Genomic DNA, 22,143 nt, shown 5'->3' with positions numbered 1-22,143 from the left:
TTCTATGCGTGCCTCAGTTTCCCTCTGTATTTTGCAGTGTTGCGCAGTGGGTGCCTCCTGCCCAAGTGCGGCACTCAGGTAAAAACTGAAAGGGTCTCCCCATCTTGGGCTTCAGTGCACAGCTGGTCACCAGTGGGAGAAGGGTCAGGAAGGATCCCCGGCCCCGCTCAGCAGCACAGCCTGGCCCAGACAGGCGCATTGGAGGACCCGAACTCTTCACCAGACTTCAGCCCCCCATGGTTTCCAGCTGGGCTCTGAGCTCCATGTGCAATCTAGCGGAGGGCTGCACACGCTGCCCCGGCTGGCCGTGCGGAACGGGAAGAGCACCTGGCCTTGCTGGGGTAACGACCGCACTTCCCTAGCACCACTGGCCCCCGGGCCCAGCAGACAGCGAGGCCAGGACAGACCCTCTCTCTGGGGCCTGACGGAACCATTCAAACAAGCCCAGGAGTCAGGCTATGAGCCTCGTCCCCAGGACTCACCTCGAGCCCCTCTGCCGTGCCAGGCCGGGCTCTGCAGGGAACGGGGCGGCGTTTCCTGGGGGCAGGGGATAGTGCCACACAGCACACCCCTTGCTTGGAGCAGGCACCACTGGAGTATATCCCCCCTCGCCCTGGCCTCTCCACGCCCTTCGTCTCAGCACCCGCCCTCCCCGCACCCCAGCACAGCGCCCGCGCCAACTAGGGCCGGCTCCAGGCACCAGCTCAACAAGCAGGTGCTTGGGGCGGCCGAGGGAGAGGGGCGGCACCTGCGGCAATTCGGGGGCAGCAGGTCCCTCACTCCCTCTAGGAGCCAAGGACCTGCCGCTGAACTGCCGATCGCGGCTTTTTTTTCCCCCAATTGCCGCCGCTGATCGCAATCGCAGCTTTTTTTTTTTTTTTGGCTTGGGGCGGCAGAAATGCTGGAGCCGGCCCTGGCGCCAACGACCCCAGGGGCCGACGACCCCAGGGGCCGAAACGCAGCTGAGCTCAGGGAGAGGGTAGGTGCCACTGGCGGGCTCCAAACACAGCCCCTCGGGGATGGGAACACAGCCAGCGACCCACGGCTCAGAGGGGTGGGATGAGGAGCTCCCTGCACACCATGGGGGTGATCAGAGCTCAGTGATGTGACCAAGTGGCCTTAGACGCAGCTGGGATGGGCAGGGAAGAGGAGAGCCGGGCTCCTGCCCGGCTGTATTGAACAGAGAACCGCAGAACAGCAATCAACAGCAGGTGTCTTTATTCAGTCCAATTGGCACCGGCCCCAGCGACTGCCCTGGGACCTTCCCACCCCAGGTGCTGCTGGAGGGTGGCTGCAGTGCACACAACCCGACTCACCATAACGGGGGTCTGACTGCACATCCCGGGCGACCAGCCAGCCCTGTGCTCCCCCAGGGGAGGGGGGCTTCCACGCACTGCTCAGCTAGTGCACACGCAGACCCCGCCCATCACCAGGAGCCCTGGGAGGATGCAGGTGCCAGCCAGTGCCAGCCACCAGGGAAATGCTACTCGCTTCCTAGCGAGACCCTGGGAAGTCTCGGAGAAGCCCTGGAATCCAGCGACCCGAAGGGGAAAGGCAGGATGCAAACCCAAGGAGATGGAGTGCGGTGGCAGTGCTATGCAGCCCATCCATGCCCAAGCCTCTGCTGCAGCCAGCGCTTCTCTTTGCAGGGCCCAGCCAAACTAATCCACAGCACACGTTGCACTCGCCAGCTACCCACAAAGGGCTCAAATACTATAGTGTCCCCAGAGCAAATCCACTCGGCGCACGGCCCCACTGCAGGAAAGCACGGGCCGGACGGACGGCAGGATGTGGGGGGGCCCATAGGGCAGGGTGTGTGGGGGGGACAGGACGCAGGGAGGCCCATGGTGGGGGTGGGGAGAAGCAGTAGCCACTGTGGCGTGAGTGCCCATCCTGTGGCACCAGCAGGCGACGCTTCAGAGAGGCTCCAGTGGTGTCAGCATGCTGGGCTGCGGCCCCGGGGCAGGGGCTCGGTGCTCCCCAAACACCGGCCCTGCCCAGCGACTGCCTTCCTCCAGGCCGCAGAGCGCTGGGCTGGGCCGGCCGGGCTCCCGCTCAGCGCGTTCATGGCCCCGCTCGCTCCGGGGAGTGGGGCATCGCGGGCTCTAGGCAGGCTCCTTCCGCAGCGGCTCCGCTGGCCATGGCAACCGTCACACTTGCACGCTGGGAGCTTGCGCCAGGCCCAGGGCCTGCACCAAGTCATCGCTCAGGCCGCTCTTCAGAGTCCGCCGCACTGGGGAGAAAGGCAGAATTAGGGCCCTGCTGCCGGCGTCACACGGAGGGCGGGTCGGCAGGCAGGGCACAGCCCAGGTCTGCTGCCGGCGTCACATGGGGGCAGGTCGGCAGGCAGGGCACAGCTCAGGTCTGCTGCCAGCGTCACACGGGGGCGGGTCGGCAGGCAGGGCACAGCTCAGGTCTGCTGCCGGCGTCACATGGGGGCAGGTCGGCAGGCAGGGCACAGCTCAGGTCTGCTGCCAGCGTCACACGGGGGTGGGTCGGCAGGCAGGGCACAGCTCAGGTCTGCTGGGTGGCAAACGGCTCTAGGACCCTGCCTAGGGGGCGGCCTTCCCTCTCCGCCCCTGCCATCACGCCTGCTCTGAGCAGCCACGGGGGAGACTCCAGTGAGCCCACCCAAACCGGGACACGACCACACGCTCAGCCCAGCTGCCAGGCCGGAGGGGCCCATGCCTGCTCTGCGGGCTCTGCAGGAGTGGGACAGCCTCCAGCCTGCGCGGCCCCTCAGCACCAGCCAGCTGGGGCAATGGTGGGAGCCCTGGGGTCTGCCCCCTGCCCGCTCCCCCCACAGGCTGGCAGCAGCACCGGGGCAGTGCCCACACCAGGGCCTGCACAGCTCCTGGCTCCGCCTCCCACAGGCTTTGCACACGAAGACTCTCTTGCCCAGCGGGTCAAACCGGACACCATGACGCCAGTTTCCCAGCAGTCACCCTGGCTGGCAGAGGCAGAGCCCCTCCTGCCCAGCAATGCCATGGCACGGCTCGGCCCTGGCCCCATGGCAGGCTCTGCCCGGGGATGGCACTTACTGGACTTCCTGCTGACACGTGACCTCTTGCGCTCCTTGGCGGCGCCCGGCCGCGGGCCGGCGCTGTGGGTGACGGACTGCACAAGGCGATCCATGATTTCATCCGAGGCGTCGGCCGGGGAGCCGGAGCTGTCGTCCTGGGGCACGGAGCCGCTGGAGGGGCTTGACCGACCCACGCCTGCCCGGAGAGCACAGGAACGTCGGCCAAGGGACCGGAGCAGCTGGTGTGCGGCAGCCCGTCCCCCTGCCAAGCTCAGCCCCCTCCCAGCCAACACCTCCGGCTGCCACACCCTGCTGCCACAGCCCCCACGCCACTCGGCTGCTTCCCATCCCTCAGCTGCCAGCTCCCACCTCTCCCCGCGGCTGCCCTACTGCCCCCCTGCCAAACCCACCTCCCACTGCCAAACCCATCAGCTAACCCCGCAGCAAGCACCTCTTCCCACCACTGCTGAATGCTTGTCATCCCCAAGAGTCCAACAGCTTCTCCTCTGCACCCCAGCAATCCCTCCCACACCCCATGCTCCCCCCAAATGCCCTGCAGCTGGGGAGTGGGCCGCGTGGTGTCCCCCAGTTCAGGCCAGCGCTCTGGAGCCCATGGGGTGTGGGGCCGTACCTGGCTGGGGAGCAGTGCTGCACCCTGCCTGCCCCTGAGCGAGCCCCGCTGCAGGCTGAGGGAACTGGCCCAGCAGTAATCGAGCTCCATCTCCCCGATCCCAAAGGGCCCCACGAATGGGGCAGCCCAGCAGTGCTGAGCTGGGCAGCGAGCCAGGACCCCGGACTCAGGACCCAGAGAGGAAGGGCCGGGCCGGCCGGGCCCCCAGCATCCTGTCCTCTAGAAGGTGTGTGTGGGGGGTGCAGGATGGCAGGACCCCCAGTGTCACGTCCTCCATTGGAGGGGGGCATTTGGGCAGTTCGTGTCGCAGGGCCTCCGGGGGCCCTGGCTGCTCACAGACCAGCACCGAGGCACTGGGGCATGGGCAGGAATGAGCCTGCGGTCCCACAAATACAGCAGGGCCCCGGAGCAGCTGCAGCACAGACAGTGCTGGGATCCGTGCCCACAGCCCAGTGCGCTGGGAGAGCCGGGCTCTGCTCCATACAGTGCGGGGCCCTGGCACGCGCCCAGCTGAGCCTGGGGCCTGCGCAGAGCCACACATGGAGATGCAGTCAGGGTGATGCCAGCTGCTGCCCGGCGTGCCCTGGGGCAAGTGCAATCACTCGGCTGGCCGCAGACCCCTACCTCGGCTGGCCCTGCTGCGCCGGCTGTGGGGCTCCAGAGCCGAGCTCAACACACTCTTCATGGTCTCGTGGCCTGCATCCGCCTGCTGCTCTGGGCAGGCCGACCCCACGGCTGGAGAGGGGCTTGCCTCAGGGCTGTCGGCCATGCCGGAGAATCGCTCCATCTGTGGAGAGAGGAGACGGCCAGCGTGAGGGGACGGGGAGGCATCGGGTTCAGCAGGCCCCCAGCCCCCAGGGCAGCCCCGTACCTCCGTGATCATCCGGCCCCGGGTCTTGTTCCTCTCGCGGTACGCGGCCCGTTTGCGCTGCTGCTGCAGGACGCGCTCTCGGCACGTGCGGTACTCCAGGGCGAACTCCCGCAGGAGCCGGCAGAACCCCGTCACCTTCATGTCCCGCGCGGCCGCCGGCGAGTAGCCCAGGAACAGCAGGAAGGAGCGGAACCTGCCGAGAGACGGAGCAGCTGGGGGCGAGGGGAGGACACGGGGGGCCCCATGATCCCTCCTGCACCTGGAGCCGCCTCAGGCCGCCCTGACTATCACTGCCAGAAGGGACGGGGGAGTCCTTGAATCAGCCCGGATTCTCCCCTTCCCCCTCTGCCAGCCATCCCCCCCACACTCCAGTTCCCTGCCCCCGCAGAGCTGGGAACACTCTCAACTCCACTGGGAATAAGGAACATTTCCCCTCCCCTCAGTCAAATGCTCCCTCCCCACAGCCTTCTACCCTGTCACCCCCGTTCACCCCTTCCCCCCAGCCAAATGCTCCCCCCCGCCCCCATTCGCCCCCTGCCCCGCGAGGGCAGCCATAGCAAGCCCTGGGGGGTCCGTGCCCAGCAGGCAGACCGACCTGTGGAGTATGCGTCTGTGCACCACCTTCAGAACGTGGATCTTCCGGGAGCTGTCCTTCAGGAAGTCCATCAGCTTGCTCTTCAGGCCCGGTTTGGTCTCGTGCTTGGCGATGGCCTTCAGGCTGTCCCATGATGCTTTGCACCGTCGCTCCAGCTGGCTCAGGCTTTCCGCCAGCTCGTCAAAGTCAACCTGAGGAAGGAGCGAAGGTACACCCGTGGCCGTGCTTCGCTCGGGATCCCCTCGCTGCCCTGCGTCCCCACACGACCCCGTGTTCTGCCCCCAGGCCTGCAGAAGCCACACAGCTCGCCAGGCTCAGGTGTCGCTCCCCGGGTCCCCGGGGCAGCTGGAATATCTGCCGGTTCCGACACGCGTCTTACCTTGGCTGAGCGGGTGATGGCGGCGATCTCCGAGTAGAGGTCGCTGGTTTGGGGGAACCTCTCCACCACCGCGTGGCACAGGTGGTGCAGCAGAGACTGCCGGTGCACGGTGTCCTTCACCTCCGAGACCTTCTCCAGGTAACTGAGCTCGAAGCCCCGGCTCTGAAACCCAAACGCAGGCTCAGCCAGACACCCCTCCCCGCTTCCCGGAGTCAACTGCCCCGTGCCTCTCCAGCCAGGCTCCCACGTGATCTGGCTGAATTTCACAGCTGCAATCCCAGGCCCGTGGCCCTCCCTGGCAGGGGTATGCACCAGCACCGTTTCCACCCCATCTGCTCCTCTGGAGGCGGAAGCTATTTGATCCGATTAGCCCCTCCCCCCCACCCTTCCAGACATTCTCTGTACCCCCTTCCGCTCAGCTCAGCTATGGCCCAGCGTCTCACTGGGGCTGCTCTAGATAGCTCTGGCGCTTGGCACTGCCGCCTTGCACACCGTCTACTCCCACTTTGTTTTCCCTGGACACCAGTGCGTAGTGCAGTGGGCAGAGTGCTGACCCGGGAGCACAGCCGCCAATCTGCTGCGTGGACGTCACCTCTCTGCCTCAGTTTCCCCTCCCACGTCTTGTCTTTTTAGCCCATGAGTTCTTGGGGGCAGGGTTGCCTCCCACAATGTGTTTGTACAGCACCTGGCGCAATCCCAGGCAGGCCCTAACACCATCATTCCACAGATGGTCATTCCCCTTAGTAGTTTCTTCCAGTCCGACTGAGCAGACTCCATCCTCCGCTCTGCTCTCCCTTACACTTCCCTGCATGGATTTTCACTTGACAAGATCTCGGTGTGTTCTGCAGCAACGCAACAGACCAGCCTCCAGCACTAAGCCCTGTCAGCCCACTGGGCGCGACCCTACAGGTCCCCCTGCTGCTAGGCACTGGCCCCTCAGCAGCCAGTCCCCCTCCCCCCCCAGCATTTCCCACCTAGCTTGGCACCTTAGCCCCAGGGATCAAGTTCCTTGTTGCACGCATTGCCCGCTCTCTAATGCACATCTGCAGGTCTGGGCGCACCGCTTCGACGGCGGCCCGGCCCCGTTCCCCCCGGGGACTCTGCATCCCTTTCTAAGCCCCGGCTGGCAGCCACCTCGTCCCCCAGGAGCTCTGCGCTGGCAGCTGCAGGAGACCCCAGGTCCCTCCCTCTACCCCTCACCTGGGAGCCGTTGAGGACGTTCCCCATGGCCAACAGAGTAGCCAGGATACATCTGAAGGTCTGGTTTTTGGCCAGCTGTTCCATCCCCAATTTCAGGTCAAACAGAGGCTCCGCGATCTCCTGAACAGGGAAAGGTGCAGCTGCTGTGACTGGTAAATCAGCGACGCCCAGCTCCAGGCCCCGCACGCACTCACCGCTCCACCGGGGAGCCAGGGACCTTGCCGCAGCCAGCCGGGTCCCGCTCCGCCCTGCGACAGGGGGCAGCGCCGCGTGGGCTCATTGACCTTGGATTCAGCATGAGGGCCGCGGAACTCACCCGAGCCAGGGGAATTCCTGCACCTGGGAGGCTGGGCTGCCGGCCCCTGCAGAGTGGGCCCGGGCCCTTGGCCCACAGCTGCTGAGCGCGGCTGTACCATGCCCCTATCCAAAGCAAACAGCAGGCAGGGACTGACTTGCCACAGGGTCCCCAGGCACGGCAGGGGGCGCAGAGATCCAGGGGAATGCCCAGGGGAATCTGCACTACCAAACCCAAAGGTCAGGGATGTTCGTGGTCTGGTTTGCTGGGGAAACGGCCAGTGGGCTGGGTTTGTGCCATTACCTGCTCCATGCTCTCATAGTCCAGCTTGAATGCCCACAGTTGGAGGCGAGCCGTGAGCTCGCTAATGGAGGAGAGGGTGAGCAGGAACTGCTCGGCTGAGCCCAGGGGGACGTCGGGATTGGCGAGCTGCGCCTCCTGGATCTTTTGCTTCTCTTCGTCGGTGGGAACCATGGTCAGGATTTTCTGTAAGACACAAGGAGCCACACGTCTGAGGCAGCAGGTCAGGTCTAGCTGCCCAAACAGAGAGTAGTACCAACCGTACTGTGTCAAGATGGCCTCAGTGGTAGCCTTGAAGGGTCACACACATCATGGTTCATTGGACTGGCTATGCCCACCTGGGCGAGTACTGACACCTCCCCCACCCCACACCGGGACTAGCATCAACAGGGCACGGGGCAACCAAACAGCCTTCAGGCCTGCGCGCTCTTGTCCTCAGCAGAGTAACTCTCCGGAGTGCCGATATCCTGGGGGTGCACGGGTGCTTTTCTCCGCGCTCTGGCTAGAAGAGAACACAAGGACCAGCGAAGCCGGGAGTGAGCTCTGCTGTGAGCAAAGGGGATGGGGACGGGGATGCAATCTTACAGCACTCTCCAGTCTGCCTTCACAAGGGCTTGCACGCGGGGCTCTCCTTCAAGGGACTGTTCGTTGTTAGTGGGGAACCAGGAGCAATCAGTCAAGCACCCCTCCTGCAAAGCTAAGCCACATGGCATCAAAGGACAGAGCGGGTGGGGGAATGACTCATCCTCCCCAAACCACAGGCATCCACGGGCCAAGCCCAGGGCAAAACCAAAATGCAATGAGATCAGATGAACTCTGGAGCTGGAGAAGGGCCGGGAGAGCCTGGTCAGCCAGCCTGGGGTAGACGCTGTTTGCAAGGAACCCACAAATACCCAGCTATGTGCGGGGACTGCCCACCCAGCATCTAGATGCAGCGACTGTCACACAGGGATGTCAGGAAAGAACGCAGGGCCTGTGCTGGAATCTCACTCTCCAACACAGCAACATTCACAGGCTGGGGAAGACAATGCGCCAGCTCCCACGCTACTAACAGCAGCTGCTTCTCCCCAGTACTCCCTTCCCGTGTCGGAAATGCACTACGGGGAAGCCGAGCTGGGGACTGGGCCTGGGAGTCACCCTGCCCACGTCCCAAAGGAATGACAGGATAATTATTTAAGGTATTTAAGGCTCCTCTAGCAGAATATTGGATGGGCGGCTTCCTGGGCCAATGGGGAGAAGACTTTGACACCCGAGGGCTCTTTAGCCGAGCAGATAAAAACTGAAGGAGATCCAGTGGTTGGAAGCTGGCCAACAGAATTCAAACCGGAATCGGGTGCACCTTTATAGCAGCGAAGATAATGAAGCTTTGGAACAGGTGACCTAGCGCTGGGGCAGATTCCCTGTCCCTTGCAGCCTTTACATCAAACCTGGGCCTCTCTTTCTAAGAGCTGTGCTCCAGAGGGGGCTGAGTCGAGGCAGAACCACACAGTGAAATGCTCTGGCCTGGGCTGTGCAGGTCTATGAAAACCCGCGTGGCACGTGCAGCCCTGGAGCCAGAGTGCTATCGGAGAACACTGCAGGCTAGGGAGGACGGCTGGCCTCTCCAGGAGCCAGTCCAGTGTCCGGGCACTAGTCTAGGATTTAGTGGACGTGGTTCAATGCCCTGCTCTGCCACAGACAGCCCTGGGCCAGTCCCTTAGCCTCTCTGTGCAAGGCAGGGACAAGAGACGGTGTGCTGAGGAGAAACCCAGTACGGATTGAGACGCGCTTTGGGCCGGGTGACCCTCCAGGGCTGGAGCTCATCTGCTCTTTACTCGGAAAGATTTACTACCAGCAACGGCTCGTGGGAGGAATCGCTGCAGCCTCACCTCAATCCCTTCTTTGTTAATGGCGAACTCGTCAAAGTTGAGAATGGCCGTCTTGATGATGTGAGCGGGCGGCAGCACCGTCAGGCCGATGTTAATGGCATTGCTCCTCTTGGGGTCGAGGATCACCGTGCACTTCTTCCCGTCAGCAGCTTTCTTCGGAGGGGGGAGGGGGGGCAGGCAATGGGAAACGGAAGAAAAGGGGCCGAAAGGCAGGTTAGGAGCGCACGGGCTACCCTGAAACACAGTCACATTTCCCCGGCAGGTCACTGAGCTATTCAAATCAACACCAACGCAGAGGATCCGGTGAAGGCAGCTCCACCTCACCACCCTCCCATGCACCATGGTGCAGTGCTGTCCCCAGAAGCAAGGTCCTTCCTGACCCCCGTGGGTGAGGAGATTACCCCACAGAACTTGCAATTTCAGAGCATGGCCTGGCACGCTGGTAGGGGTCACAGCAGAGCTATTGCACCTTCACTACAGCCAGCGTCTCCAGCACCTCCTTGGGCTCGGGGTGTCAGAGATGCCACTGGCCATGCCAGGTGCAAGACGAGCTGCGCCTGGAGAGACTGGGCCCCTTCTCTCTCCAGTGAGGGGACACTAACGCGCCCGGGCTCGACTGGCCCCAAGGAAGAGTGGACCCTCTCTCTGGGGTCAGTTACCAAGAAATAGCGGCATGCGCCCCAAACTGGGAACCAGCCGTGGAGACAGATAGTCTGCTACAGAAACGTCGCTTGTAATGGGCCCTGTAGAGCCAGGATCTGGCTGTGCAGGGCAGCCTGGATCCACTAGCTCACTTCCAACAGAACTGAATTTCATTCTCCACTCTCGTGGTATATTATGCTCCTCTGAGAAGCCACACAATCCTCCCTCCCCGGACCGCACACTCGGCTGGGGCGGCTGTTACACCCTGGGAGAAAGCGTGGAATCGGTCTGCTCCTGGGTTTATCTTTTGGCATGTGGCAAACCTGGATTTTGCCCTACCCTCCACCCCGTCTCCCACCCTCAAGCCTGGGCTGCCTTAGCAGTGCAGACCGGCACGGCCCTGGGAAGGCAGCTGGGATGCTACCAGCAGGGGACCAGTCACAGACAGGCGGGTTCGGTGAGACCTTCCAGTGGAACGGACAAACTGAATTCACTCCACTTTCCCCGCAAAGGGCTACTAGTCCACAGGCTGTGTGTGCCAGCAGGGACGGGATCCATGACCCAGGAGGGCGCTTTCCTACGACGTTTGACGCACCAAACCAAAGGAACCGCTCCAACGGTGCAGTGTCTGAGCATCGCTCGGACTGTGGGCCTGGGACTGTGACCCCCCCAGGCTCCGGGAAGTCCAGCAGGACCATCCTCCTCTTGACGCTACGAGAAAGGGAGGGACAAGGAAAACCTAGCTAATCCAGGCCTTTGCTCCACACTGGGCCTCTCCCACCCACCAGCAATATTCCTCTACGAGCCTGAGACACCTGCCAGTCCCAGGGAGCCCTGCATGCCACGGCAGCCAGCGCTCGGGCCACACCCCACAGTGCCCCAACACCCACTGCAGGCTGTCAGGACTGGCCCGCTGGCCCCCGACCTGCGGCATACCTTGGAACTCAGCACTTCCTTCGCTCTGGACTCAAAGAGATGCTCCAGCTTGGCCGCGTCAATCTCCACTCTCTCCAGGGACGCCCACACGGTGCCCCGGCCAAACCGGCCAGCCCCAGCACGGGAACTGGGGTGTTTCAGCTCCTTCCAGAAGAGCTTCACCGTCTTCTTCTTCTTGGCAGGGGAACGGCCATCTGGCGCAGGGGGGCCCAGCAACGCAGGAGGGGGTGGGCAGCCAGGAACAGGGGGTGGTGGGGGCGGAGGACAGCCGGGGGGTGGGGGACAGCTAGGAGGAGGGGGTGGTGGTGGTGGGGGAGCCAGGAGGCCTCCTGCAGTCAGTGCCCCAGTGCCAGGAGGTGGTGGAGGAGGCACATGGAAAGAGTCATTTCCTACTGCCCCTTGCTCTAAGGCATCAAAATCTTCCTCTTCACCCAGGTCTGAGAAGTCCAGGTCTTTGATCTTCAGCAGCATGGGGCCAGCCTCCGGACGATCCCACATGAACTCAAAGTCCTTTTTAAACGGGGTCAGGAGGGCCCGCTCCACGTTCTGAGCGTTGGCTTCTGCCTCGACACTGGACTGGGTGCGCGGGAGCCGGGTCCGGGCGCCAGAGACCTGCCCGTCAGGGGCCTTGCCATGGGGCCTGGCGTTCTCCAGGTCCTGACTGCCTTGCAGCTCTGCCTGGCTCAGCTGGTCCCCAGCTGCTCGGGGGCGCTGGGCAGAGGCTGACGCCTCAGGGACGAGCAGGTCCCGCTCCGGCTCCACGTGGCTTTTGGCAAACAGCATGTCGCGCATCAGCTTCTTGTCCGAGGAGACGGAGCGGCAGGGATCGTCGCTCTCCTGCGGGGAGACACAGCGCCCTGTGGAGGAACCAGAGGACAGAGCGTGTCCAGGGCATTCACCTTCCCACGGTGTCCCTGCACCCCAGCACGCTTCACCTACGCTTCCCTAGACGTCAGGCTAGAGCTGGCCTGGCGCCTTTCCCTGCAGGCTGTCCTGGCTCCGAGGCCCAGGTCTCCTGCACTGCAAGGCCCAGTGCCGGACATGGGGCGGGGGCAGAGACCAGGCACCTCCATGGCATGCCGTTCTGAGTTTGCGAGCTCAACCCGGCATCCAGGAGTTCCATTACACTCCCCCCTGCCGCTCTCACTGACTGCCACAGCCCCTTTGCCCACCGTGCCCCCCCTCCACTGACTGCCACAGCCCCTTCGCCCACCGTGCCCCCCCTGCTCTCACTGACTGCCACAGCCCCTTTGCCCACCGTGCCTCCCCCCGCTCTCACTGACTGCCACAGCCCCTTCGCTCACCATGCCCCCCCCCCCGCTCTCACTGCCACAGCCCCTTTGCCCAGGGCCCCCCAGGCCAGTGACTCCCGCTGCAGCAAAGCCCACCCCCGGCACTAGATGCGCCTCTCTGGGGTGGCAGGACAGGCGGTCACTTGGCACAACTGGGCGGGAATGCTAGAGCCTAGCAAGCAGCAGGGGGCTCCGGGAGGCGCCAGGCGGTTCAAGGTGGTGGGGGTTTGGGTCCCTAGTGACTGAAGCAGGCGCGTTTGGGGGAGGGGAGCAGAGGGTCACTCAGGTTGCAGGAGCATCTGGCCACAGGGTGTCCCAGGGCGGGTCCTTGCCTGATGTGCCGTCTCCTTTCTCGTCTCTCCCTGGAGCGATCCCGACTGACGGCAGGCGCGGCTCCTGCTCGTTCGCCGTCTCATTCTGCTCCTTCTCCTCGCTCAGCGCCAGCCTCCCTGCAGCCCGGACACAGCAGTCGTTAGGCAGCCTGGTGCCGCTGGGCAGGGCAGGGGCAAGGTGGGGAGTGCGGGCTGGCCCCTGGGGCATCACCCCTCCCACCCCCAGGGCGTGTGTGCAGTCCCTGCAATGGTGGGGAATTTCCCTAGTGGGCGGGTCCTACTCCTCCAGGGGAGAGGGGGCTCCCGGCATCTGGCGGCTGCTCACAGACACTGGCCTGGCTGGTACCTGCACAGCCAGCCCCAGATCCCATGCACAGCGTCTGTGCGCGCTCCCACCGGAGCCAGGCAGAGCCCCATGGTCCTGCCAGCTGTCCGGAGCACACGCCCAGTGGGCCAAGGCCTGCAGCAGGATTGGAGCTGGATCCCTGCCCCCAGGTGCTCATGGGCCCTAGAAGGGAGGGAGCTGTGATGAGACCTTGCAGCCTGGCTCCCGGTCACTTGGGAAGGGAGGGGCTGGAAATGACAGGCAGCGGCAAGGTGGCACACACCAGGCACACAGGACCTGCGTACCTGCTGGGGGTGGCACGCTGCCCCTCTGGGCTGCATGGCACGCACCGGGCACACGAGACCTGCATACCTGCTGGGGGTGGTTCTGGGCTGAGCTGGCCGCCCCCTGGAATGGCTTCGGCGAGGATGTCAAGCCGCCCCTTGGACATTGCAGACAGCTTCTCCTTTTGGGATGAAGCCAGGTTTTCCAAGAAGCGAGCTCTGCAAAAGGGAGTTGAATGTCTGCGACCAGCCGCATGCAGGCAGGGCACAGGGCCACGGTGCACGTGTCTAGCAGAGGCAGCCGTGTCCTGGGACAGCACTGCTGGCATGCCTGACATCCTCCGCCTCTCGGGTCAGAGCACACACCCCACCACACAGTACGCGGAGCCATGTGTATGTCAGGCCAGCACCCGCCTACAGCCACCCAGGTCCAGCAGCCTTCCCCTCCCGCCGCCGGGACGGCCTGGCCAGACATCCGAGCACCTGCGCATGAGGGAGCTCTGGTGTCCCCAGCTCCTCCGTCCCACACTGGGGCAGAGAAAACCCAGACATCCGCTCAGCTCTGACACACCCTGTAAATCACCTCATTGCCCCCTCTGACACTCCCGGCCCCCTTACGAGATGGGCAGCCCCCCCGAAAGCTGCCAACACGCATGGTGCAGTCTTCCTGCCTAGGGATTCGAGTGGTCCCCGGGGCCGGGGTCACACTGCAGTTCCCAGCTAGGATCCTGCTGCCTTCGCTCCCCACCCTCATGTGCAGCACTGTGCCAGGCTGCCACCCACAGCCCAGAGGCGGACGCATTCTGGCTGTGGGGAAAGCAGGCATGTGAGAGGCCAGTGGGGAGATGGGAAGGGCTCCAGAGTTAGGGTGGCCGAGTGTGTTGAAGATAGTTTAACAGAGCAGGGACTCTCCCTTCGCCTGGTGTCCTGGATCGACAGCCCCTCCTTCTCCGGGCAGGCTGGGGAAGTTCCCCAGGAAAATGTTCAACGAGGGCAGTTCAAAGATGTCAAAAATGGCTCCTCTCAGGTTTCCGGGGCTCCCTGGACATTACATGAGCTTGCTTTAAATCTCAGCCTTGGGGGTAGCTAGGAATGTAACAAAACCCAGGGCACAGGCTAACTGAAAACAAGGGAGCCAGTTCCCATAGGGCCTGGGGGATCCTGCAGCCTCAGAACTCGCTGCGAAACGTGCCGCTCGCCGCAAAATTACGCTCCAGGAACCCAGCTTTTATTTAGCGGAAGAAGCTGCCCCCAGCACTAGTGGCCGCGATGTCACCCTGAGATCTGGGGAACAGGTGCAGCTCCATTGCTGTCTCCCCAGTCTGCCTTCAGCCTGAAACAGCCGCTCAGCCTGGGGAGATAGCTCTGCAGTCAGGGGAAGGGGTAACAATTAAACCGTCATCATTAGGGCTCAGAGTTAACCCAGCTAATGTGTGCATCTCTCAGTCCCAAACTGACTCGCTGGTGCCAAAAGCGCCAGCAACCATCGTCTCCAGCTTCCCTGACAACGTCTGGGTCCTGTGCTGTTCGGGCACACCTCTGCAGCACAGTCGGAATGGAAAACGGGGTGGCCAGGCAAAACGAGCCATCTCATCCTGGTCTGCCCAACCGACTCCCTGCCCGATGTAATTCACGACACTCGGACGTCTGCCACGGAAAGGGACCCACCGCAATGCTGCAGCTGGCGGCACAGCAGCACTGAAGGACCCAGGGGCCCCGCCGCAGAGCTTGTGCCCGGCTGGCCTGGACGCCCGCGCCAGCTCCCCCTACTATTCCGCAGGTCGGTTTCTGCTCACGCCACGAGCGCTGCCTGATTCGATCCTCAAAGGCAATGCTAAGGGTACAATCTATTCACAGCGCTGTACGTCAGCCCTTGCAGTGTGGCTCGCCCCCTACAGACATAGGCGCCCGGCTCCCCAAAGCTCCGGAGTCCCCGGCAGAGGCTCTCGCAGTCTTGGGCCTGCAGCCAGGGGCCCCTATTGAACTCTGTAGGGTTCTAGCTCCGAAAGCCACTAGCTTCTAGCACTGCCCAGGGAGCCCAGACACCCGGAAAGGTTGAAACACTAAAAATCTTCCAGCACACGGCTTGAAGCTCACGGCTTCCCAAGCTAGAGTGCTCTAAGGAGCTAGGCAGGGCTGGAGGGTCCTGCTAGGGCTGGGACCAATGTGTGTCTATCGCTCGCTGTGGGGGCTGAGTTACCCACAAAGCACGCTGGAGGGAGTCAAGGAAACCAATCTCCCCTCTTTCCACAGCCCAACCTCTCTGCCCTGGAGGATACAGCCCAAGCCAGGCTCGGACGGGCGCTGTCCCCCAGCTCGGCTGAGGGAAGTGCAACCACACACGCCTTGGGGAGGCAGATGTGTGGGAGCCAATCAGCCCCCAGCTCCCACCACCCATGTGACATTTACCCTAGAGAACAACACCGGAGCCCTGCTGTGACGTTATTGATATAATCTGGGACCATATAGAACATGGTTGCAACCAAGGACCTGTAGTGGCACCAAATCTTGTATAAAGGGGGTCAAATGAGGTGTCCAAGACAAGGTTATGGTTGCTGGTTATGATTATGCGGTCTATATGTGTGTAACAATTTTGTAGTTGAAGTTATGAATATTGGCTCTATACTGTCTGTATTTCAAACTTATGCTATGCTTCTGGGAGACATCCCAGGCAAGTTGGTGTTAGCTCTGCCTAGCCTGCTTGATGGCCCATTAAGGACCATCAGCTATACAACTGACCCATTGAGAGAAGGCAGATACGCCTTGCAACTCAGCAAAGTATGCAGGAACTGGCCCATGTGACTCCAGACTCCATTTTGCTGTAATTTTCCACAGTAAGAACAAAGAGGTGTTCTTACACCTGGAAAAGACTATAAAAGGCGGATGCCTTGTCTCCATCTTGTCTTCAATCCTGCTTCTTACCTCTGGAGGGACTTTGCTACAAACTGAAGCTCTGAACAAAGGACTGAATGACCCATCCCAGCTGGGGATGTTTCAGAGACTTGATTTTGAACCTGCAGTTTATTTCATCACTGCTGCAAGCCTGAACCAAGAACTTTGCCATTACTGTATGTAATTGATTCCATTTAACCAGTTCTAGCTCTCATCTATATCTTTTTCCTTTTATGAATAAACCTTTAGATTCTAAAGGATTGGCAACAGCGTAATTTGTGGGTAAGATCTGATTTGTATATTGACCTGGGTCTGGGGCTTGGTCCTTTGGGATCGAAAGAACCTTTTTTCTTTTACTGGGGTATTGGATTCATAACCATTTGTCCCCATAACGAGTGGCACTGGAGGGGATACTGGGAAACTGGAGTGTCTAAGGGAATTGCTTGTGTGACTTGTGGTTAGCCAGTGGGGTAAGACCAAAGTCTTCACTGTCTGGCTGGTTTGGTTTGCCTTAGAGGTGGAAAAACCCCAGCCTTGGGCTGTAACTGCCCTGTTTGAACAATTTGTCCTGAATTGGCACTCTCAGTCCCGCCAGAACTACATCGTTACACCTGCTCTGCTCCGGGGGCGCCCAGGCCTGGCTCCAGCGGGACTGAGGGCACATCTGAAGATGCACCCACATCTGTACTTACTCAAACTTCCTCAGAACGGGCTTGTCCCCACGCAAAGGGGGACTCTCCTCTCGCCTGAGAGAAAAGAGCAGTTAGCACCGCTGCCCGGCGCGGCCCATGCTTTCCGCATGCTTTCCACACGCTTTCCACACGGCAACCGCCTCTCAGCTCCACACGGCAGCCGCCTCTCAGCGTCAGGGCAGCCCCATGGTCTCCAGCCCGAGCACAAATGGCACGGCATGCCCCAGAGCGAACGGCACTGCCCCCTGTGTTGCCAGCCCCTGCTCTCCCCAGTGCTCTCCAGGCCAATCCATCTAAGGGCACATCTGGGCTGCAGGCGTCAGCTCCACCTCAGGGTGACATACAGCACCAGTTCTGACCGAGCTAGTGCGCTAGGAGCAGCGTGAGGGGCTAGCTGCTCAGGTACGTGTAGAATATCTGGGCTGGCACTGTACTGGGGGCAGACAGCCCCTCCCGGCGACACTATTTGATCAGGCTATCGTGATCAGAGCTAGCACGGGTCCAGGGAATCACACCCCCAGCTCCAGTGTGGACGCACCCTAAGGGAATGTCTACACTGCAAGGCAAGCCCAGGGTCCCATAAGGGGGCAGAGTCCAAGCCAGGACCCAGGGTCCGACCCCTATTGCTTTGCAGGGTAGAAGCAGCCCCACTGGTCTCGTGCTCTGGGCATCTGCCAAAAATATCCCACGGCCTGACTTCCCTTGTCTGCTTGGCAGTCACGTTTGGTGGATGGTCACGTCTTCCCCGCAAAGGGCTAGAGTAGTCACATGCTGGGAAGCCTGGGATACGGGTGGTTGGACACGGGCCTATAATGCAGTCAAGACGCTGGAGCCCCAGCTTGGGACCCAACCTCTCCTAACCTGGGGTTACAAATGAGTGTAGACGCTGAAGCCCGAGGTTAGCAAACCCCAGCTCTGCTACGTCGTGTTCTACTGACCCTGGGCTAACTCGTAGGATATGTCGACACTGCATCTGCCACCACAATCGGAGCTTCCCTGTGCCGCTCTGAGCCTCTTGTCCAGCCCAGGGACATCCCCTGGCCGCTGCATTGGGCCCACCTCTACTGAGAGCGCCCGTTGCGCACCAGACTGGGAAAATCCCTGCCATGCAGCAGCCCTGTCCAACCGACAGCCATGTCTGGAGAAGCGAGATCCGCTAACTATGGGCTCAGAGACGAGGGGCTCAGCACCCCGTGTGCGATCCTCCTGCCCCCCAGGCCAGCCGACAGCCCCCTGGGCAAAGCGCATGCTGGTCACTCAACAGGCTGCCACCATCAGTCCGGTCGTCCCCTCCCTCAGCAGAGGTGCTCCCTCCCCCCACGACCGTTACAGGAGCAGCCGTGGCGAAGGTCCCTGGGGCAAGGAATGGGGTTCCACACATGGGCCAGTCCATTGCAAGGGCTCGTGGAGGGGTGGGGGGCTGCCACCCTTCCCATACCCACCATGCCTCCAGAGGGCGTCCCGGCAGCCATTTTGGAGGGCAGCCATTTTCACACCCAGTTCAGCGCCCACAGCACACGAGCTGTCAGTTAACACAGCCAGCCTCCAGCCACGCACAGCAGCCTCCGGAAAGCGGGTTCTAGTGACGCCCCGGGGCAGGCCCAGCTGCTGAACCCGATGCTGGAACCCCGAAGGGGACCCGGCCATAACCAGGCAACTCCCCGCTCCCCTCCATCCAGGCACAGAACAAGGGGCCAGCCCAAATGAACAGCACGAGGGACTCACACAGAGACCCCAACCCAGAGGATGGCACCGCCAGCCCAGCAGTCAGAGTGCAGCGGCTCAGGCTTCACTCAGACATGGGCCTGCACCAGGCCGCTCCACACGCCCCAGCAGCGGGCTAGCCGGTCGCTCGCTGCGTGCTCTGCGCACCATGTCTGGGGTTATGGCTGACTAAGAACCAACATGCTGGCGAGGGGCAGTGGGGCAGGCTGCATGGTGCTCTGCTGGCCCTCAAGATTGCAGAGAGGGGACGGGGCAGAGGGCGGGGAAGTGCTGCAGAGACAAGCAGGGAGGTTTCCCGCGTCATCATGGAGGTGGCTGGACAAGCTCAGTGCCAAGAGGAGGTCTCTGGCCCCAGCCTAGGAGAAAGCCTCGTGTGGCTGGCTCAGTGGTCAGTGATCAGGAAAGATGGGACCTTGATTGCTGAGTGGAACGTAGCTCCCAGCCCAGCGAAGGAGTTTCAGGAAGTGCTGCCCAGCAACGCAAAGCATGTAATGGGGACAGACTCGTGTGGCCAGCACTCAGAGGAGACCCAGGCCTGGAAGCAGCAGATGCAGCCTCATGCAAGCAAACCCCAGTGCAGCGCCCATGCTCCAGCCTAATGGAGCGCAGGGAGAGGTGGCCTAGACAGACCAGCCGCAGGCAGGGAGAGGAAACTAGCCACAGCACGCGGGAGGAGCATGCCGGGAAGGGTCACATGCACACGCACGCAGCCTCCGTGTCACTTACCAAACAGGGGCAGTTTGGTGAAGTCTGAAAAAGGAAAGAAAGTTGAGGCAGAGGAGAATCAGTGCCAAGAGAAGGAGCAGAGAGTGTGAGCTGGAGCTAGAGATGCCACCCATCCACTTGGGGACAGCCTGCCTGAGCTGAGCCCGAGGGGGCACCACCAGCAGAGGAGTGGGCAGGCGGGCAGGCCATTCCGATGGTGCTGGCTGGGATCCCGGTATTCGCAGAGACCCCACTCTGTGGGGGGAGCACGCTGGCTGGATGCTGGAGGGCCTTCCCCTTTTCCCCCTTTGGGAGGGTACTGATCACCCACTAGAGGCCTCCACCCAGCTGAGCAGGGCCCAGAGGCCAACAGCTGGGAACCCCGCCCCCGCAGTGTGCTGTCTCCACGGGGTACGTCAGCATGCTGACTCCAGAGCGCCCCGCGAGTGTGGACAGTGTAGGCTGGGTCCCTCTCACGCAGTGCTGCCCCCTCCTGCCAGCCCATCCGCTACACACCCCTCCTGCACACCCGGACAGCTTCCCTCCACACAGCTCCCTTCCCATCACCACCTGGAGCTCCCAAGGAGCCCTGCTCCTCCGCAGGGGGGAGCTGGCTCCTGAGCCCTAGGAACCATTCCGGATCCACAACCGGCCTTCCCTGTCGCACGCAGCCCTTCTTGCGCAGGCCAGGGGCCCAGGCATCCCCAGGAGGATGGGCTGTTGATGGGCCCCCCCCGATACCCCACAGGAAGGGCCCTGGGGCTACACAGCGCCACCGACCCACTGCCGGAACACACCCAGAGCGCCTGAGACCATGGACAGGCCCCAGCTCAGGTCAGTGTGGGGACGTCTACACTGCAAAGGAAACCCCTGGTGCCAAGTCTGAGGCGGGGAGGGTCTCAGAGCCCGCGCAGGAACATCCACACTGCTGTTTTCAGCCCCACAGCGCCAGCCTGAGTTACTTGACCTGGGCTCTCAGGTGGTTTATTTATTTATTCTGCTGCATAGACACACTCTGCGGTATCTCTGCTGACAGGGGATGGGACAGGGAGTGGGGGGGAGAGGTGTCTCTGCCTCGCAGTCCCTCTGGCCTCGCAGTACCCCCCCTCAGACTCACGCTCCCTCAGTGTCCTGCCCAGAGCCTCCCCCAGGCCTGTCTCGCGCCTTGCCCCTGCAGGGCCAGCACCCACTCCTCAGCTCCCGCCAAGTTGAGGCAACTCACTTGAAAACGCTCCTCTCCCCCAGGCCGGGGTGCTCCCTCTCCTCCGGGGAGGCCGGCGCAGAGAGCCGCACGTTGGACGTGCTGTTGTAAACACTCTCGAAGCAGGGCCTGAAACGACAGCAGCGCAGACTCAGCCTACGCCCCACGAGCCAGCCCCTCTTTGCAGCCGTGCGGCCAGCAGGGCCCGGCATGCACCGGGAGGGGCTCTTGCTGTGACGTTTCAATGGATCACACACAGCACCCCATCGTTCACCTGCAGGGGGCGCACACGGAGACTCGGGGCCTGGCCGCAGACACTTCATTCAGGGTGCCCACCCAGGCCAAGCGCCCGGACAGGAGCCCTGCAGGTCCAGCGTGGCTAAGCCAGCCCTGAGGAGTGGGAGATGGAGCAGATCACAGCTCGCCACATGCAGATCCCTGGCTGGGCATGCCCAGCCCACAGCCTCAGGTCTGCCCCAGCCTCTGCAGTACCACCCAAACCCTTCGAACAGTCCGACCCCAACCCCCCAGAACCCAGCTCTGTTCCTGCACACTGCACACAGCTACTGGCCAGCCTGCCTGTCCCTGCCGCACGCCCAGTACTCACGGAGCTGGGCTGCTCTCCGTCCCCGTCTCGGCGGTGGGTTCCCTCAGGGGGCTGGACGGCTCAGGCAGCTTGTTGTCCTCCACGGCTGGGCTTGGGGAGCTTGCACCGGCTCCGGCATCTACGTTGCCACCCAGGGAGCGCCGGCCCCGCCGGTTCTCGTCTGTTTTCCGCCGCTCCTTGCGCGCCCCCGGCGGCAGCTCTTCCACTCCGTCTTCGTGTCTGAGCGAGGTCTGCGGAGAGCAGCACACGGGCAGAGCGTGCCAGGATACGCTGGGCTGCCTCCCAGCTGCTGTCATGGGGCTCCTATGCCCACCGGGCTCAGCTGTTTGCCTGCCTGCCTCTGCTCACCTGACCGAGTCCGTCCCCACGGCGTGGACGCTCTCCTTTTAACCACACCACAGATTTCTAGCCCTCGCGGCGATGGAAATAACCTCCCAGCTTCACACAAGCGTGAACCAAGACTGCCTCCTCTGCCTGAGCCTGCTGACAGCCTAAACCAACGGCTCCAAGAGGCGCGAACGCCCCCAGCACCCATCGGCCTCACCGGGGAGAAACTAACGTCTAGCCACGGGGTGCCGAGTGTGACAACAGGGGAGAGTGCAGCTACTCGGCACAACCCCTCTGCGAGCCAGAGACCTTCTCCATCCCCTCTGCGGGCTGGGGAGGGGAGCGGAGATCAGGCCTGGCTGGGGGGAGATACAACATTGCTGTGTGGGGCAGCGACCCCAGGCTCTGGAGGTCGGCAGCGCTAGGCCTGTCCCAACAGCCCAGTGACCTGCCCAGCCCCACGGAGGCTGGAGCATCTGTCAGTACCTGGCAGGTCCTCACCTTCCTGTCCAACCTCTAGGGCACCTCCCTACAGGCAGGATGCTCCCGTAGGTGTGGCCAGGGCAATCCCAGAACCCCCTGCGTAAGGGGGGGGGGGTGAGTCCTTCCAAGCCTCTGGCCTGCACCCGAGGGCAGGGAAGATGGACGGGCAGGGGGCTGCGGCCCATGGAGAGAGGAAATGCACTCACTTCGTAGATTGCAAACTGCTGCTTCACGTCAGGATCCAGGCCTTTGTTGTGCATGTGGCGCTGCACAATGCGCTCCATCCCCTGCTGCTCCAGGCAGTCTGTCACGTCGTAGAACGAGTCCTGGTCCGGGAGGGCCGCCAGCGTCTGAGCAACACCAAGGAGACGCAGTCAGGCCAGCCCGCGGCACAGGGGCTAGCAGGCCTCTTGCCCACACCTCCCAGCCCAGGCGCCAGAGCAGGACTGCACAGGTGAAGGGCAGGGTGGGAGGAAGGAGCAACATGGGAGCCACTCCCAGGAACGCACGAAACATGCTCCAAACCACAGCCGCCAGCT

General features: G+C 62.5%; 1 protein-coding gene across 2 annotated transcripts in view; it reads right to left on the bottom strand.

Annotated features, from left to right (window-relative positions):
• Window positions 1–1,201: 1,201 nt before the first annotated feature.
• The window catches only part of FHOD1 (formin homology 2 domain containing 1), a 68,133-nt gene continuing 47,191 nt past the window's right edge, over window positions 1,202–22,143 (bottom strand). The window contains exons 9-25 of one of the 2 annotated variants that reach the window (XM_054048949.1): window positions 21,811–21,954; window positions 20,795–21,024; window positions 20,209–20,316; window positions 19,008–19,031; window positions 16,557–16,610; window positions 13,061–13,191; window positions 12,364–12,480; window positions 10,740–11,596; window positions 9,162–9,314; window positions 7,297–7,479; window positions 6,699–6,818; window positions 5,499–5,660; window positions 5,120–5,310; window positions 4,525–4,717; window positions 4,278–4,440; window positions 3,042–3,218; window positions 1,202–2,233 (exon numbers count right to left, since the gene is read on the bottom strand). In XM_054048949.1, the coding sequence (XP_053904924.1) occupies window positions 2,151–2,233; window positions 3,042–3,218; window positions 4,278–4,440; window positions 4,525–4,717; window positions 5,120–5,310; window positions 5,499–5,660; window positions 6,699–6,818; window positions 7,297–7,479; window positions 9,162–9,314; window positions 10,740–11,596; window positions 12,364–12,480; window positions 13,061–13,191; window positions 16,557–16,610; window positions 19,008–19,031; window positions 20,209–20,316; window positions 20,795–21,024; window positions 21,811–21,954 (3,090 nt within the window). In that variant the 3' untranslated portion in view covers window positions 1,202–2,150. The remainder of the gene's footprint in view (window positions 2,234–3,041; window positions 3,219–4,277; window positions 4,441–4,524; window positions 4,718–5,119; window positions 5,311–5,498; window positions 5,661–6,698; window positions 6,819–7,296; window positions 7,480–9,161; window positions 9,315–10,739; window positions 11,597–12,363; window positions 12,481–13,060; window positions 13,192–16,556; window positions 16,611–19,007; window positions 19,032–20,208; window positions 20,317–20,794; window positions 21,025–21,810; window positions 21,955–22,143) is intronic. The other variant, XM_054048950.1, reaches the window with a different exon arrangement.

The sequence above is a fragment of the Malaclemys terrapin genome, chromosome 14 (genome assembly GCF_027887155.1).
Source record: "Malaclemys terrapin pileata isolate rMalTer1 chromosome 14, rMalTer1.hap1, whole genome shotgun sequence".
In the NCBI taxonomy this organism is placed as follows: Eukaryota; Metazoa; Chordata; order Testudines; family Emydidae; genus Malaclemys; species Malaclemys terrapin.
This window is presented reverse-complemented; position numbering and strand designations above follow the sequence as displayed.